General features: G+C 45.7%; 1 protein-coding gene across 1 annotated transcript in view; it reads left to right on the top strand.

The window, feature by feature from the left end:
* LOC311239309 (receptor-type tyrosine-protein phosphatase mu-like) overlaps positions 1-18,953 on the top strand; it is a gene marked incomplete at its 5' end in the record, with an annotated part of 199,428 nt that overhangs the window by 54,987 nt on the left and 125,488 nt on the right. The window contains 5 exon segments of the mRNA XM_084327615.1: positions 6,953-6,978; positions 6,980-6,989; positions 8,008-8,082; positions 15,420-15,555; positions 17,189-17,218. Of these exon segments, the coding sequence (XP_084183741.1) occupies positions 6,953-6,978; positions 6,980-6,989; positions 8,008-8,082; positions 15,420-15,555; positions 17,189-17,218 (277 nt within the window).

Below are 18,953 nucleotides of genomic sequence, written 5' to 3'. Positions count from 1 at the left end.
AATTGAGTATAGGCAACAGAGTTCAGAGTCTGTGCTGTAGGCCTATGGGTAACAGAGCCTAGAGTGTAGGCAATGGAGTTCAGTGTTCAGAGTTAAATGGTATGGGGGTGGGGCTGTCTTCGTCATAGATATATATAAAGACTAAATGACTCACCCGCACTGCTGGCCAACGGAGACCGACGTTGCCATATGTCGGCCATCTTGCTACAGGGTAGCACGCCCACTCATAACATGAATGTCTATAGTGCATGTACTATTGAAATAACCATAGCTTTCTTGCTACATTTTCAACCATTTGGTTTGTTAAAAATGTCAGAGATGTAGTTATCATACTGCATACTTATAATGGACTTTCATATGAAAATAATTTTTTTATAAAAATTCTTCCAAGCAAGAATCATAGCCACGTTAATAACGTTTGTAATAAACCAAACCGTTTGGAAATCCGTCAAGATTCAGCGAGTTAAGAGTATTTTTGTTTGTGCAGATCACTCACCTTAAAGCAGTAGTTAACTGTAGCAAGATGGCCGCCGGTGAACTACGCAGAGAGATGACAGCTGAGGGGAAGAAGCTGTTCCTGAGCCTGCTTGACTTGGAACAGAGATTCCTACAGCGCCTCCCAGAGGGGAGGAGGGCAAACAGTCCGTGATTGGGATGAGAGGTGTCCTTGAAAATTCTCCTTGACAATTCTGCGTGCCTCTTCAGTCCTCTTAAAGCTCTTTCTTTAGTCATCCGTTTTCCACTCGACTCAGGCCATGTTTCTCCCGTATTATTAGGTTGCGTCTTATTTTATGGTATCAAGTGAATTATTGCAAATCCATGCAACCAATTAATCACACCTACTCTGAAATGATTGGTTTTGTGCAAGACAAGTGACTGCTGAGGTAAAGAGAGATGGCGAGGACAGGGATTTTTTGTGGGTGTGCGTGTATATACGCGTCCCCCTCCTTCTCCAAGTCCAGCGTTTAGCGTTAATTGCTAATTAACTGTAACAAACCTTTGCAGGTGAATATTGAATTGAAAACTAATATAAGTATTTTAAATGTCAATAAATCTATAATAAGCCAATAGCCATAAAGCATGCCACCTTACTCAGCTTTAAATGAAACCAATAGCCTTCCTTGTATTCATTGGGGCACCAGAGAATGAACAGGAGTGCATTCACAATAACATGTTGAGCTGGTATGCACAACCTGAATAGGTAAATAAAATTACCAAATAAGCTAGCGACGTCAGGAAAATGCACCTTTTTCTAAGCATTGTTATGTGTCTGGCCTGCAAAACTCATCTGTATTTTTCACTCTGGGCGCTTGGTAATTGAGTTTGAGAAGCTCGCCTTGAGCAATGCCTGCTCGTCTTTTCTTTTTAAAGAGGCGAATAGAAATGACACTTGAAAGACGATGGAATGCAAAGACTCAGGAAAAGTGTTCTGGTCTGTCGAGACTCAGTTGAAACTTTGCTTTCCCATCGGGGGGTGAATGAGAACGGTCTGAATTGAACGGTTGGGTTAAGTGATCCTTCCTTGAACACAAACACAACGGAAAAAGAACATCCTTTCCCTTCTAGACATCTCTGTCTACGTGACACAGACAGTTGTTTCCCTTCAAGGTAAAAGAAAGATATTGAGAAAATCCAGTGTTGTGCACTCTCTCTACCTGCATCAGCAGTCTGTCAATGTCAGAGCATAGAACCCAGAGACGGGGACTCGAGTCGCCCTGTCGCACACAAAGACTTGAGACTCGACTCAGACACACCATTTGTGTGGCCTCCAAACTTTCCATCTCCACATTCTGCTCCCGCTGCCTACTGGAGGACTGAAGAGAGGGACACAGTGCTCATGTCCTTTGTGTTCTATAATTCACTACTTAGTCCTGCTCCGTCCTCGGATTCCCGTGAACAGGGGCCATTGTAGGCGACAATGTCCCACAAACAGAGATTGCAGTCTGATATTTATTTTATTATTATTATTTATTTTTCCGATTGTTGAAGGTTGTTGTCACATTTGAAATTTCAGGCGTTACCTTGGGTGGTTGGTGTTCCTGTCACAGAGTCGTCGTTGTTGAAAAGTTTGTTGTCAGAGCTCAAACTCTTAAAATGGGACAAGCCCCCCCCCCCCATACATCACGGAGGCGGTGTGTTGTTGGCGGGGGTTTGGTTCGGTTTGGCTGTCACTGCGCTGGGGGCTGGCGGGGGTTTTGGTTGGGTGTGGCTCGGCTGTCACGGCGCTGGGGGCTGGCGGGGGTTTTGGTTGGGTGTGGCTCGGCTGTCACGGCGCTGGGGGCTGGCGGGGGTTTGGTTCGGTGTGGCTCGGCTGTCTGGGGGATCGTCCACAGTGACTGATCACCTTGAGCCACGGGGCTTCTGTTCTGACAGATCAGTGTTGGCTGACAAATCAACAGCAGCTCAACACTACTAATCTGCACGGCGGTCCCTCTCCTGCCTCCTAACTCTGAGTTTCTTTCTGTCACAGTCGTTGAGCCTAGACAGATGATAGGGGACAGCAAGGGGAGAAAACCGACCGGGGGTGTCATCACAGGGGTGTCATCGCCGTGCTGCCAACGGGCGCTTTACAATTTGTTCCTCACATTATACCCATTCACTCACACACCGACGGCGGAGGCAACCATGCAACGTGCCAACCTGCTCATCGGGAGCAACTAGGGGTTAAGTGTCTTGCTCAAGGACACTTCGACACGCTGCCCGGGAGGGGCGGGAATCGAACCGGGAACCTCCGGATTACCAGACGACTGCTCTACCTCCCGAGCCACTGTCGCCCTTGTGTGTGGTTTTCTTCCTACTGTAAGTCTGGAAAGAGTTGAGAAATATGGAAAATAAATGTTTCATTGATCATTGCCAGGCTTGAATGGTTTGGTTACATTGAGTCATTTAGCTGACACGTTTATCCAACGCGACTTACAGGTTCAAGTCAGCAGGAAGGGTACAGCTCTTTCAGCTTAGTAACAATGGGGCTGATGCGTGTGTAGCTAGAGACCATTGTTAGGTCCCGATAGTGATACTTGTTCAGAATAGTCTTGGGCTGTAGAGTGATATGATATTGGTGACGGTCAAATTGCCCAACCACTATCCAAACACAGACAACCGAAATCTTCAAATCTACAGTCACAAAATCACGGTCTGGAAAAAGTGTGGTATTTTGATATGAAATCATGTTCATATCTGACCGTCCTTTCTTTCTTCTTTCTTTCTTTCTTTCTTTCTTTCTTTCTTTCTTTCTTTCTTTCTTTCTTTCTTTCTTTCTTTCTTTCTTTCTTTCTTTCTTTCTTTCTTTCTTTCTTTCTTTTTCTTTCTTTCTTTCTTTCTTTCTTTCTTTCTTTCTTTCTTTTCTTTCTTTCTTTCTTTCTTTCTTTCTTTCTTTCTTTCTTTCTTTCTTTCTTTCTTTCATTCTCTCTGTCCCCCTCTCTCTCCCTCTCTGTCCCCTCTCTCTCTCCCTCCCTCTCTGTCCCTCTCTCTCTGTGTCTCTCTCTCTGTCCCTCTCTCTGTGTTTCTCTCCCTCTCCTCTCTCTCTCTCTCTCTCTCTCTCTCTCTCTCTCTCTCTCTCTCTCTCTCTCTCTCTCTCTCTCTCTCTCTCTCTCTCTCTCCTGTCCCCACTCTCTCTCTCTCTCTCTCTCTCTCTCTCTCTCTCTCTCTCTCTTTCTCTCTCTCTTTCTCTTTCTCTATCTCTCTCTCTCTCCCTCTCTGTCCCTCTCTCTCTGTGTCCCTCTCTCTTTGTCCCTCTCTCTCTCTCTCTCTCTCTCTCTCTCTCTGTGCGCATGCGTGTGGATGGTGGGAGCGGGGTGGTTTGAGTGTGGTGCTGCCGAGAGGTTTTGTGGAACGCGTGAGTCTTTCTAAACTTTTCCTATCTTTATGTTGTTTGTCAAATTGTGAATTAGACTGGGTTTTAATTCGACTGGTTGTGTGTTAATGGTGGGCTGATAGCGTTGTCAGTGTTCGCTTTGGCAGCTGACTGCTGTCGCGGCGGCATGGATTTCGCGAAATTAACTAGGAAACATGGTTTCAAAGTCACGCCGGCTTTTCCGTGTTCGGTGGAAGACTGTAGTCTAGCTGTAGCGGGGAAAGTGGGAGCTGCGGCCGTTAAGTCAGCAGCCGTATGAATGGGGGGATTGTAATATTCTTGAATGATTTGATTAAAGTTAATCAACTGATAACGGACGGTTTGATCATACATGGTACTTTTGTATCTGTGTTGCCGCTCACAACTCGGCAAAAAAGGTGTCATTGGCAAACGTTCCTCCGTTGGTGAGCGATGATCTGATATTGAGGAACTCGCAAGGTTTGGAAAAGTGGTGGCTCCTTTGAATAAAGTGTCTTCAGGTTTCAAGGCACCGGAACTGAAGCATGTGGTTTCTCACCGAAGCAGACGTTCATTGTAATGAACAGACGTGATGATGAGTTAGATCTTAATTTTAAAGTAGTAATAGACGGGTTTGAGTACATTATCTTTGCGACAACACAAAATATGAGATGTTTTGCGTGTGGAAAGGAGGGGCATCAGAGACAAGCGTGCCCTGGGGAGGGGCCGAGCAGGGGGGAAAATGATGGGGAAGGGTGCGAGATGAATGAAGAACAGCTTGGGGTGGGAATCGAGGGGTTGAGGGGGGGGGGGGGCGGGGGATGAGGGTAGTGGGGAGGTTTCTGAGAAGGTTTTTGTACCAGATGGAAGTGATAAGGGAATGGAAGGGGTGGTTTCGGCGGGGATTGTAGCACGGGGAAAGAATGGTGGAGATGGTAATGTGGGGGGGGGGGGGGGGGGGGGGGGGGTGGTGGTAGGAGCTTGTGTAAACCAAGACGTGTTGGATAGCCAGGTGAGAGTGGAATTGTTGACATAAGAGGGACAGATGGACCTGTTGAAGAACAAAGGCCAGATGCTGGGGATGAAAATGAGGGGGGGGGGGGGGGTCGTGGCAGGAGGGATTGCAGAGGTGGCAAGGGGACCTGTTGTAATATATGGGGCAGATGGACCTGTTGATATACTGAGGACAGTTGCTGGGGATGAACATGAGGGGGGGGGGGGGGGGTCGTGGCAGGAAGGATTACAGAGGTGGAGGGTGGATCTGTTGAGACACAAGGGACAGGAAAAGGGGATGAAAATGAGGGGGGGGGGTGGTGGCAGGGAGGTTTACGGATGAGGGGAGTGTGCCTGGGTGGCTGTAGCTGTTGAGGGAACAGGGTCGAGGGACTTAGTTGAGGGGGTCAGGGTGGAGGAAGTGGAGGATATTGACATGGGAGAGGGGGACGGGGGGTGGAGGTTGTTGGGCAGAAGAGGAGTTTGTAGTAGCTGGGTTGTCAAGCTCGCAAGCTAAGAAGACAGGTGTGACGGAGGAACTCAGCAGTACACAGGAGTACACAAGGGAGTTTATGGGGGGTGGAGATGTGCGAGCGTGGGGATGAGGATTATGTGAGCGATGATTCTGAAACTTCAGATGATGCTTTATATACAATGGGTGCAATGAAACTGTTTTTAGAGGTGACAAAGAACAGGAAGGGAGTAGAGGTGGAAATTTTTTTTCCAGATAAGGTTTTGTTTGTTTTTGGCAGCAAAGAAACATATGAGGTTTAAAGGAGATGGTCGTTTTGTTGACACAGAGTTATACAGGATGAGGAAGATGTGCAGAAGGTACTGCGGGGCCCTAGTACGGTGGTGGACGGAGTGGAATCGGTGTAGTTTTGTTTGTTTTATTTATTTATTTTTTTGTTTTACCTTTTTTATTTTCTAAATGAGAGTTTTTTTTTTTTTATTGGAGGGACTGGTGTGTTGTCACTTAGGGCTGGACATTTCAAGGTGTCCCACTACCGGGGCGAGGAGGCTGAGACATTTTTTGTTCATCTCATGTACTCTTATACAGTTGTGGGACTTTGTAGAGACTGGGACTATGGAGGATTCAGAGACAGGAGCGGAGCGTATCGTTTTCATGCCTGATGGGAAGGCCGAGCCATACTCCTTCGGCAAACCTTTCATCAGAGTCGTCATGGGGGTTGTTATCTCTACCGTCTTTTATGTTACCGGCACCGTTACCTTTTTCATGGGTTGGGAGGTATGACTGTGGGGCTCATCACGTTCTACGCTGAAATGGACAGTTTCATGATTCAGCCTCGGAGGATGATGGAAAAGCGACTTTGCTGGTTACTTTCTACCCTATGTTCGGAATGGGTTCATCAGGGTTTTGTGCTCTCGAATCAGACTGATTGATGGGAGGTCGCTGGGGGCTGCCAGTCTCCGCACGGGGGAGTGGGGAGGTGAGGTTGGAGCGGCATCTGAACCAGGAAGGAAAAGGCGGCCTCGGACGGGGAGGCGGGGGTAACAACCTGTCTAATGAGGATGTCGGTCCAGAGTGCATCTCGGTCCCCATGCTCTGTTCTCGGCCCCCGACATCATCGATGCCATATGATATACGACTGGTGGACGGTAGGAGCATATTATGGTAAGGCTGAAGGAGGAGGGTCGGCTGAAGAGCGGCCCTTTTTATCCACGGGATCGGTTTTGACTGGAGTCTGTCGGACACACTCAAAGGCTGATGTGTTGTACCAAAAGGGGAAAGGTGAAGCTAGAGACGCTCGTCTCAGACTAAGGTTTCTACAGTGCCTATCCAGTGTCTCTCTCTCTGACACACCCAGAACTTTGGATCATTTAGAGTTTTTTTTTTTCTTTTTTTTCCCTATGGGGGGAAAGTGACATTTGGTTCAGTTTCAGTTTTTTTTTTTTTTTTTTTTGCTCTTGTGTTTTGTTGAGTTGTAGAGTATTTTTATGTTGAACGTTTTGTTGTATCTTGTGTAGTTTTAGTAAAAAATAAAGTTTTTTATAAAATCAAATCTCTTTCTCTATCTCTCTCTCTCTCTCCCTCTCTGTCCCTCTCTCTCTCTGTGTCCCTCTCTCTTTGTCCCTCTCTCTCTCTCCTCTCTCTCTCTCTCTCTCTCTCTCTCTCTATTCCTGCAGGAACTAAAATCGACTGTGTCCGTGTAAGCCACCAAAGGTAGGACCAGATGCTTTATACTGCAACTGTAGCTATTATCTTCTAACATCACCTGCACATGCTTTCTGAGAACTAACCAGATTAACCTGTGAATTAAATGATGGACAGTCTTGAACTCAATGAAAAACCAGCGTATACAAATGAAAACGATCCCTAACCATCACCGTAACCACTCCCACCTACTTTAAAAAATGAATGTAAACATTTTCTTCCGGCCCGTCCAATCTAGCATCTACCGCCCCCCATATCAGCCAGGAAACGAGTGTTTGGTTTTTTTCCACACCACTCAGAGAGAGCCATGTGCTCACGCAGACCCGCGGGCACTTAGCTATGCTGCACGTATATATGTCCCGTTCCAGACATTAAGGGTGAAGCAACTTAAGCACTATTGATCCGAGAGCAGGATTGATAAGGCCAGAGGGAGTCCTAGTCACACTCTATTCTAGGCCTTGGGAGGCCGCTGTCACAAGCCCTGGCCTTCTCCTACAGAGCCACACGCTGCTCTGAAGCACTGGCCGTCTGATACAGAGCCACACGCTGCCCCGCTCTAGATTTACTCTGTGGACAGATATCTCCATCTGCATGGCTCAGTTACGTTCAAATCCACCTGCACACACTAGAGTCCTCCAAAACTGTACTGTGCACTAGAATGGAACATATTAGGCTTACAATGAAGGATGTGTAACCTGTGTTGAAACTGTTGCTCTTTTTAACAACTTGACAATGCTCTCTAATACAGTAACGAGTCTCTTCCTCTGCCGGTGGTGTGTTGCATGAGACGATGATGGGAAATGTTTGTACGGCCATTTTTTCAGCTTCTGTGTTGCATCGGTGTGTGTTTTGGCTCTCTCTCTCTCTCTCTCTCTCTCTCTCTCTCTCTCTCTCTCTCTCTCTCTCTCTCTCTCTCTCTCTCTCTCTCTCTCTCTCTCTCTCTCTCTCTCTCTCTCTGCCTTTCTCTCTCTATCTCTCTCTCTATCTTTCTATCGCATGCCATCCTGGACCCACTGACTCTACTCAGCTGCCATACTCGTGACTCAGCTCACTACCCCCTACGTCCGCATCGTCCCGGCGGCCGGTGACAACCAACTAACAGGTCAGACCCTTAGCTGTCTCACACCAGTCTCTCGGTCTCCGCTCAGACCCTTAGCTCTTTCACACCAGTCTCTCGGTCTCAGGCCAGTCCCCAATTATTTTACCCCCCCACGGAGCCACGGTGGAGTTTCTGAGGGATAAACAACTAAAGCAAGTTGGTTTGTGTGTGTGTGTGTGTGTGTGTGTGTGTGTGTGTGTGTGTGTGTGTGTGTGTGTGTGTGTGTGTGTGTGTGTGTGTGTGTGTGTGTGTGTGTGTGTGTGTGTGTGTGTTTGTCTGTGTGTGTGTGTGTGTGTGTGTGTGTGTGTGTGTGTGTGTGTGTGTGTGTGTGTGTGTGTGTGTGTGTGTGTGCGTGCGTGTGTGTGTGTGTGTGTGTGTGTGTGTGTGTGTGTGTGTGTGTGTGCGTGTGTGGGTGTCTGCGTGTGTGGGTGTCTGCTTGCAAGTTGTTTTTGTTTTCCACATAAAGTCAATGCTATTAAATCAATGAGCGGACGCCCTCGCCTTAATAATGCGTCTTCACAGCGTTACTGTACATGAAAGGCACGTTTGAGGTGCGATTGTCATTTGATGTGTCAAAGTCGGGGGAGCCACGCAACACGCGTTAATCCACTTTCATGAATATTTCTCATTATTCCTTCTGGAGATTAAAATGTTGGATTCTACAGGAGTGACAATAGTAAATACAGGAAAGATGGGGGCGGGTGTTTTCAAGCGTTGTCTTCCCCGTAGATGGAGACGATGTTCGCTGTGTGCGGCGCTCAGGTTGAATAAATTCCATAGAGTTAGCGTATATATATGTTTGTGTATTCAATCCCTTGCTAGCCGTGATTCTCTGAGGCTGAGATGGGGGAAGAAATATGGACTCTGAACATATTTAAAAAAAAAAAAAAAAAAATAAGATTAGCCTGTACCGGTGTCTATATGGAGATGGGAATCAGCCACATCTCTCTCAGGCCGGTTGTTAATATGTCACAGCCATGTCTTCAATTTCTCCCACTCTGCCTTAATTTATAATGAAACACAAGATACTTGTGCCCTAATTATAAGGATAAGCGCTCAATGAAGAAACCCAATCCCCTTGACAAAAGAAAGTCTAACATGCCTATAAATAATTATACTATGGAATTACACACTACAACTGTATTACATGGCCCATAATGGCCTCCAAACGGCATTGCCAACTTCAACAGACCCATGCCCCTTTGTGCGCGGTATTGACAGGTATTGACAATGCCGACGCTACATACGTACCACATGGCCCCTAATGGCCACCACAACCCAACGTGTAGATAGATAGTAGGGGTGGGGGGGAAATCGATACGTAGTAGTATCGCGATACTTTGCGTGGCGATACTGTATCGATACAGTATATATATATATATATTATTTTTTTTGTATAAGGAAGTTGCATTGTTCATTTCAATACCCGTAATAGTACAGTAGTCCACACACACATGTGCATTCAGTTAAGTTGGAATATGACTGTAATACAAACAGTTCAGTTTGTCAGGTACATGCAACACAGATTACAGTGTTTACACCTGTCTGCTTGAGAAAATACCATGTTCTGCAATAAAAATTATTGAAGTGAGATGAACAGACTGAACTTTATTTTATTAGATAAAACATGTAATAAAAAGGTAATAAATTAAATTTGATCCCAAAAAAATATATATATTTCCGCAATACTCAGCGTATCGCGATATATTTAGTATCGCGATACTATTGTATCGTGACGCAAGTATCGCGATAGTATCGTATCGTGAGGTCTCTGGCGATTCCCACCCCTAATAGATAGGCGGTGAAAGCCAGCATATATCCAGGGTTATCAAGTGGGTACCTCCCTTCACCAGTGTTGTGTTAAGTTAGGCCCACGACACCTTGGGAAGGCTCAGCAGCTTCAGCGTCCTACAACCTCCCCCCTCCATGCCAGCTTCCACTCTCCATGATACCCACATGCAGGGTGTCCTTGTGCTGATGATGATACCCATCCTATCCTATGTTTAAAACAGAACTATTCCTGATATATCACACGGAATATCACACGGAAACAACATAATAGAAAAGCAATACTCGTACCTTTTGTTTACTTTGGTCCCCAGCTGACATTATTTCTCCTCAACCAAATCCACTGACTTTCTTTCAATGCTTCTTTCAACCTTTCCCTAACAGCCTTTTTGCAAACTACGCCCACGAATCCCCAACTCTCCCAATAGTGATATAGTTGATCGTGCTATGAACCATCTGCATCCCACTTCTACCAGGCATAGCCTCGCTTTCCAACCTCGCTGTTCAGTTTCTGCTGCCAAATAATATGCCTTTCAAAGCCTCAGGGTACAGTCAATTATATAAAGCAAACCATCCGCTGACTCCTAGACCATAACACTAGGTTTGGCCTCAAGTAAATGTATAGATGTAGCAGTACTGTCTATCTGTATGTCATGTATGTCATATATGTCCTGATGAATTGAAAATGGGGGACCCTGATGTAAACAAGACGAAAGTCTTTCTCTGGTCTGCATCCCCTTTGTGTGTATTGAGCTGTACTGTATTGTACCCATTCTGCAATCTGTTAATAACGTTTTCAATCAATCAATCAATCAGTTAGTGCTAACTATTTATTCTCTAGTAACCGCCATGGTCACCAGAGTCAAGTCGTCCACATAAGCCCTGATTGGTTGGAGGCGCAGCCCGCCCTGTCGTGTCTCCCCACCTGCCACTCACCTTGATACTCTAATAATTATTTCCATCCCCATTGTGAATGCTAACGGGGAAATAGTACACCCTGTCATAATGCCTAATCTCTAGTCTCTGCCATGCTGTTGTAAAATCTATAGTACTGAAACACATTATAATCTCTTGGAAGTATGCTTTCACCAAGTTTACAATCACCCCTAAAGGTGATGTCTAGAGAAACCAAAAGCACTCCATACAAGGCTATAATATAGTATATATATATGGTACCAAACCAAACAGATTCGCCAGGTCTAAAAATACCACAATCTCTTTTCTCTATCTTGGCTGCCTGAATCTGGTGCCATATCATGCTAGTGTGTTCTATGCACCTTGCGAAACCTGTGTATTCCTGCTTTCTGCACCGTGATATCTATTAAACTATTCCTTTCTAAATAGCTTGCTAGCCTCTGTGCCCCTATACAAAAGAAAGTCTTACCTTCTACATTCAGGAGGTATATAGTCTGAAACTGGCTCAAGAACTAAGGACTCTTTCTCCTTGGGACTTAGGATTCCCCCCTGCCCTACACCAAGCTCTTGCTATAACCTGTGTATCCCATACTACTCTCAATGACCTCCACAAGAATCTAAGTACATCAGGCACACTTTTGTAAACCCGGTAAAGGACTCCATTCTGCCCTGGGGCCGAAGAGACCTTTGCACGCCTTACTACAGCTTCCACTTCCTTCCACCTCGGTGGCCTAATATCCATCGTATACTCTTCCTCTCCTGGTATATAGGAAGGCCCATTTCTCTATTCTTACCTGTATCTGCGTAAGTCCTTTTGAACTATTCCTCTACCTCTTGCTTTGAAGCTTTGAGTTGCCCTCCCTTTCCTTGGCCGAGCATTCCTTTAACACATTTAAATGGATTCCTATAAAATGCTGTACTGACTCGCTCCTTCTTCTTTCTCTTCCTCCTAAGTTGTTCTGCCCCCCTGAGTGCTGCTAACTGACTTTTTAGCTCTTCCTGCAAAACGTGAATTCTCTCATCCACTGCTCCGCTGCTTTCTTAGCCGTCTCCTCTCCTTCACTAATTTATCTATTTCTCTCTGCCGTCTGGACATAATTGGCTCCGCCCTCTTTCTATCAACGATTCCAAATCCTTCAGGACCACACTCACAGATAACGTCGTCCCATCCTCCTCTTCGTTTATTTATCTACCACCGTTCCTTTAACTATCTTACACCGTCATCACATCCATGTTAACTGTCTCCCATTCTTTCCTTTCTTTGAACTCTATAGGCCATTGAACTTTATTCCCACAGCTATTCTCTCTGACCGGCAGGCTGGTCTCACTACTATCCACAGCACCTTCCCCCCTCCTCCTCAATGACAGGTAGGGGTGGGACGATACATCGATCCAGATCCATATATCGATCTATTATCAATTATCAAATAGGATCGATGCAGCGTAAAAAAAAGATCGATTCATATTGCGATACTCTTATTTTGAAAATCCCCTGGTGAGCATATCCACCCGGCCGCAACAACAACAGTAGCTCAGCGTGTGTAGACGTTACAGCAGGGATCCAGAGTCCGCCTATTTTGCGACCCGAAATAAGTGCCTGTTGTTTTTTCTCCACAACGGGTCAAATGCATCTAACATGCTTTGCATCCTCGCCATTCCTTTATGCCCACGTCGCGTTAAAGACCAAAAATTAACGTTACGTTAGCGTAAGCTAACTATGCTAAGCTGATCAGAGCCATATGAGAGAACAGCAGAGGTCCATTAGGGACTGGAGATGGGGGCGGGGCATTCTCCGTTTCTGTGTGTGTCTGCGTTTGGAAAGAGGGGTTTTAGGTTGCGTGTTGTAAGTTCCAAAAATTTTACTTAAAGTTTAAAGCTCAATTTATCAAAACGTGGCACTTTACAGTGAACAGGAGGTCTATTTATATTAAAAACAATTAATTGTTTTTCATTTAAATGTCTGGAAGAGCTCAAAAATAAAAATGTCAAATGATATTTCCGTTGCCTTTTTTGAGTTGATCTAAATGTTACTGATTGTGTTAAATGGGCATATAATATCGTCTCATATCGATCGCAGGCACCTGAATCGAATCGAATCGTATCATATCGTGGCAGACTTTGTGATATCGGCAAATATCGTATCATTGTCCAAATAATCGATATCGTATCGTATCGTGATGCAACTGGTGATTCCCACCCCTAGTGACAGGGTTACTGATATCCTGCAGACTGTGGTTTTCTACCCGTCACTGGTCTTCAACCGACTCGACTGACTTGTGAAGAAGTACTGATCAATGCGGCCAACCCGCACTCTCTCTACCAAGCACTTCTTCCTTCACTGATGTATTCTGAGGCCTTTTTACCGGCCTTGTTACTTTCTGCCACAAGGACAGATCTGGAGCTTCTTTCCCTGTAATGCTCCACCCCTGCCCTCCATTGATGCTTTCATCCTACTCATAGTGCTGTTCTTTATGGTTCTAGTTCTGGAGAACAGGTCAAAGCTACTGTCATTCATCCTACTCATTGTTGTGTTTCTGTAGTTCTAGTTCTGGAGAACAGGTCAGAGCTACTGTCATTCATCCTACTCATTGTGCTGTTCTTTATACTGTAGTTCTGGAGGACAGGTCAGATAAACCTTCCTCCATTGAGCCCCTCACGGTCCTGTCTGTTCCCTGGTCTGTAATCTGCCTGTGCGTCATCCTCCGCTCTCGCAGACTCTAGGGGTATTTGTATTTGTTGAACGTTTTTTCTGGGTGCAGAGAAAACAGTTCACAGTCTGCGTCACCGCTGTAATGGAGTGCTAAAGCCATACCTGCTCCGACGAGGACTGTTCCCTCCTGTCAGCTGTCTCTCCAAGCCGTCACATGGACTCTCCCTAATTAAACACTTACTAATCTAAAATAGACCTGATACGAGCATGATGTCAGAGAGCCCCCCAGAAAAACTAAAGCAGTTTGCCACGGCCGGGTCTGAATGATATTCAAACCCTGATGGCGGTGGGGGGGGGTGAATGGCACCAGCGAAGAAGTGTGTGTGTGTGTGTGTGTGTGTGTGCGTGTGTGTGTGTGTGTGTGTGTGTGTGCAGGGGGGGGGGGGGGGGCTGGGGTGAGATCCGTTCAGACAGATTTGTGCTGACGTAACAATTTGTCATTCTAAATGTACCCGCGGTGACAGGGAATAATGGTGTTGTTCAGGTGGAACGTTGAGATTCCAACAGCGTCCCTCCCGCTTAGAGGAGCTCCTTATCACGGCGCCGGGTAGCCGCCCCGCCGCTGCTTAAAACAAGCCGCTTCCCATCTCCTCTTCACTCCGGGTATCTCCTCCCGGCCCCGGCTAATATTTTATGTTTTTGTTATTTTCTGGGACGTATTTCTTTTTTATCTCCGTTGGTGTTGTTATCTTTTCCGCCCTCGCTCCTGAACTACTGCAATTTCTCTAACTGCCCTCCACGCGTTTGACCCAAACATGATTAACCGAGGGTGAGGACACGGTGTGTGCTACTTATCTCTTAACGCCACGGGGCCCCAGAGTCCACAGAGCGCTCAGGTCCCCTCAGGACGGGGGACGGAGGACGGGGAAGGAGCGTGGAGGGGACAAAATGCGGGGGAGTCGCCTACAGGCGAGAGGAGACGTCCTAATTGCTCCGAGACGCCTCTGTCTGTATCGGTTCACAGCGCGGTGCCTCGGAATACCCATAATATTGATCGTCAGCTTGAGTCGATAAATCGACGAGAGGAAAGTATTGAGCGGAGCATTGGCGCGCTCTGGACTGCGTGATAAATTACAGTTTGGGTTCATATAATGGCCTGTTTCTGAGTCCTTCAGACGAAGAACCGTGTAAGTCAGTTTGAACCATTTCGATGAACAATGATTTCCAACCTAATTATCCGATGGAGGTAGGTTGGAGTGTTGTGTAAGTTTCAAGACAGTAGTGGTCGGGTAGCGTACTCCCCTCTATCACATTCACGCTCCTAATGATCTGAAATCATCTTTTTGCAACTTTTTAAGTAGTCTGTCCAAAGATGTTCATAATAGACCTCAAGATGCGCCGACTTAAGATTTCCCGCCGACTTAAGATTTCCCGCTCAATTGGAATATCACGTAGACTAAACCCGTGCGCGATTGCCCTATCTCAAACCCGCCCTCTTTTCTTGATCCTCCAATCGCAACTGTCGCTTTCCTGGAAGCGGCGGTTGCGATTGGAGGATAAGGGAAAAGAGGGTGGGTCTTGAGATAGGGCAATTACATGAAACAAGCACGCAATTTAGTGGGTTGAGACTGAACCACCAAATTCCATAGTTGAGTGTAACACGGTCCTCATCCCAGACGAGCAGAACATCTTTACTTCCGCTTCTTCAAACGGTCCTTATCATCGCCGGGAATCAGTTGGCGCTGTTGGTTCACATCATGGCCTGTCTTCTGGCCTGGATCCCTTTTTACACCTGTGTAAAGATTTTCCGTAAAGATATAAGTAAAGATATTCCGGTCCTCATCCCAAAAACAAGCGGAATGTCTTTACTTAGCGTTTCTTCAAATGGTCCTTTGTCTTGGTGGGGAATGGTGTCGGCGCTGTTGGTTGATGTCATGGTGTTCTGATGCCTTTACCTCTCTGTGCGCTCCCTGGTGTTCCGGCACAGGAGCCGCCACGCACAAGCCGGACGCGGTGGAGCCGGAGAAGCAGACCGACCACACTGTGAAGATCGCCGGGGTCATCGCCGGGATCCTCCTCTTCGTCATCATCTTCCTCGGAGTGGTGCTGCTCATGAAGAAAAGGTAAGCCATTTGAGTGGGACGCCGAAATGAATTAGAACGAGGCGAGACGCCAAAGGATCTCTGTGGTAGTCATGCGGACAGAGGGTTTATATTGTAGATAGCTTTTTTCCTTCTTTATTATTATTATTATTATTATTATTAAAAAAAAATCCGTGTATTTCTCCCCCTAAAACCACCGGCATTGTCTGTGTGTCACAGTAAATAATTAATTCGATTGTGTTGATATTCTACATTAAGGCTGTTTACAGCCACGAGATACAGCGTGCCATGAAAAATTAATCCCTTTCCGTGGCTCAAACAAACGCACCGGGCTTCTATAGCGTCGGAACGGGGAGAGGAGGAAAGTATCTTTTTTCGAGGGCCGCGCCTCGGAGAGAGAGAGGGGAGAGAGATAAGAAAGAAAATAATGATGAAAGGCTTAAAGGAGAGAGAGGAGAGTACGGCCGCGTGGCTGCAGGCTAAGTTTACATTATAGCCCTGGGCTGCTGCGCCAGAGGAGGAGGCCTCTATGCATCTCCCGGCAATCGGGGAGCTAAAGCTCGGCAAATATCAAACCCTCTATTGTACAAACCAGGCCTGAAATAACACAATGTCAGCTGCCGCGCGTTTACTCAAGATTAGCTCGGCGCTGCAATATCTCTCGGTCCCGGGGAGACGAGGCAAACAGGAAAACTCCTTTTTTATTTTTTTATCAAACTTTTATTACCTGTACAGAGCTGCTTCCTCAGAATCACGGGGTTCTCGGGTTGCAAGTGGAAAGTTAAGGTCACGCAGGAAGAAAGCAGCAGCTGAGTGGGAAGGTGTAGTTGCTTGGTAATACAGTATAATCACTATGCTCCGTGTTTATTTTTGACAGTAAAGTCCTTTTTTTTTAATTTTTTTTCATCTCGGCGGCGAGCTCTATCTTTGGAGCGCGGTGATGTGGGTGTGTGCGTGTGCACGTGCGTGTACGTGTGATATCTGTGTGTGTGCGCGCATGTACGTGTGATATGTGTGTGTGTGTGCGTGTACGTGTGATATGTGTGTGTGTGTGTGCGTGCTTGATCATCAGCATGTTGAAACAATGTTAGTAATAAAAGGCAGTCAATTTGTTCTTAATCAAATGAGAGAGGGAGAGGATTTCATTGGTTACATTTGTTTTAATTTACTGCTACGGGGAGGGAATTAAGAGGCGTGTTTAGACATCTTAACCACTCAATTAGTGTCAACCTTGGAGGTTAAAAATTATAATTTTATATGCGGAAAGAATTACATGTTCATAATTCATAGGTGGGGGGGGGGGGGGCTAATGTCTGCCCGCTTGTGTCTCTGAATTACCATCGCAGGCTGTTTAGACCAAACCATCACTATTTCTGATTACAAAGTTAGAGTGAACAGAATACCCTCCCCCCCCCTCCCCCCGTACCCCACCCCGCACCCCCCTCCCTCCAAGCATGACACGACTCCAAGCGATCACCTTTGACCTCACGATACACGGTGTTGACCTCTTCACCTGTGCCACCATATCTGTTTTTTTGTCCATTTTCGACTTATTTTTTCCAAAACATTAATATATTTTTACTTTTTCTTTCCTTTCATTCCATCTTCCCCTCCTCCACTGCTTATCTTCCTCCTACCACCTCCCACTCGGCAGAAGAACCTATCACTCCTACACTTACTACCTGTAAGTAACCACTTTGTGTAACGTTAGTGCCATGCTTCTTTCTCTCTCTCTCTCTCTCTCTCTCTCTCTCTCTCTCTCTCTCTCTCTCTCTCTCTCTCTCTCTCTCTCTCTCTCTCTCTCTCTCTCTCTCTCTCTCTCTCTCTCTCTCTCTCTCACCCACACATTTTAAAGTGTCCCCCCCCCCCCCCGCCTGCCCCCCCAATGCATGACGAGAGAGGCCATGTCATCTTTCTTCCGTAACCCTACTGTACCTCCCCACCCCCTCCCCTCTCTTTCTCCTGGGGGGGTATACAGAAAATCCCAGCTGTGTAATCTCTGAAGACTCCCCTCCAAATACATACAGTATCTCCACACATGCAATCAACGCACATCTACTGTATAATAATAATAATAATAATTTTATTTATATAGCGCCTTTCATAGATTGATAGCAGGTACAAGTGCTTCACAGCAAATAGCATAAAATGAACATAGGCATAAAATGTGCATACAGTTGACAGAATAAAAGCAATGCATAAATTGCAGACATAAGAATAAATGTCATAAAGTAAGTACAATAAGTACAGTGTTGCTCGAAAGTACAGTGTTGCTCGAAATGTCACCTGTATGTCACCTTTGTACCAGACAGACAGAGGGAGAGACAGACAGAGGGAGAGACAGACAGACAGGCAGGCAGACAGACAGGCAGACAGACAGACAGACAGACAGACAGACAGACAGACAGACAGACAGACAGACAGACAGACAGACAGACAGACAGACAGACAGACAGACAGACAGACAGACAGACAGACAGACAGACAGACAGACAGACAGACAGACAGACAGACAGACAGACAGACAGACAGAGCGCAACGGTGACACGGTACGGCAGATCTTGATGTCCATTAGACTTTCAAAACGTTTTTTGTAGAGCTGGGCCGCTAACGGCGTTAACGTGCTGCGTTAACGCTATACTAGTATTGCGCGATAATATAATTAACGCATTAATCTAAAAAAAAAAAATGTTTTTTTTTTTCTTTTTTTTGCATTTTTTCTTTTTTACCTTTATTTACCCAGGGTAGGTTCGCTGAGCACAGATGCTCTTTTTCAGGAACGCCCTGCTTCACATTCACACAGTTCCATTCACACCTGGGAGCTGCCCAGTACAACCACAGTTGACACCATTGGCCACTGAGCAACTCCACTGGAGCAGTTGATTCAAGCCATGTCACATAGTTCAAGTTTGAAATGATTCTTTCTGTTTTGCTCCTGAGAGTGCTAGATACTGTACTGTACTGGTAATATTATTTATTTGTGTTAACTTCTGAATAAAACAACTTATTAAACACAAGTACATCTTATTGAACATTATTTTGATATTTCATTACCAATTATCATAGCAAAACAGCTTTTTCAAACAGTCTGTAATGCATTTTGGAAACGGGAGATGGGCTCATGGTGTAATGGGCCACCTGGCCTGAGAAACATAAGGAGGAAAGAAAAAGTAAGGACTTACTTCTGGTCATTATTTGGGTAGAACACACATATTTTGAATGCCTTCGGCAGGGTTATTTTTTTTTTGAGCCATTTTAATCTAGATTAATCTAGATTAAATCCAGGATTGCAGATAGATTTATCTAGATTAAAAAAATGTATCTATGCCCACCTCTAGTTTTTTGTTTTTTTTTGTTTATCAAACGATGAACCTAACTGCCTTAGTGATAGCCTGGCTGCCAAAAAAAGAACATCTTGT

Source organism: Notolepis coatsorum (assembly GCF_963971535.1).
Source record: "Notolepis coatsorum genome assembly, chromosome: 13".
Lineage (NCBI taxonomy): Eukaryota > Metazoa > Chordata > Actinopteri > Aulopiformes > Paralepididae > Notolepis > Notolepis coatsorum.
The sequence above is the reverse complement of the archived record's forward strand: the minus strand, read 5'-3'. Positions and strand labels throughout refer to the sequence as shown.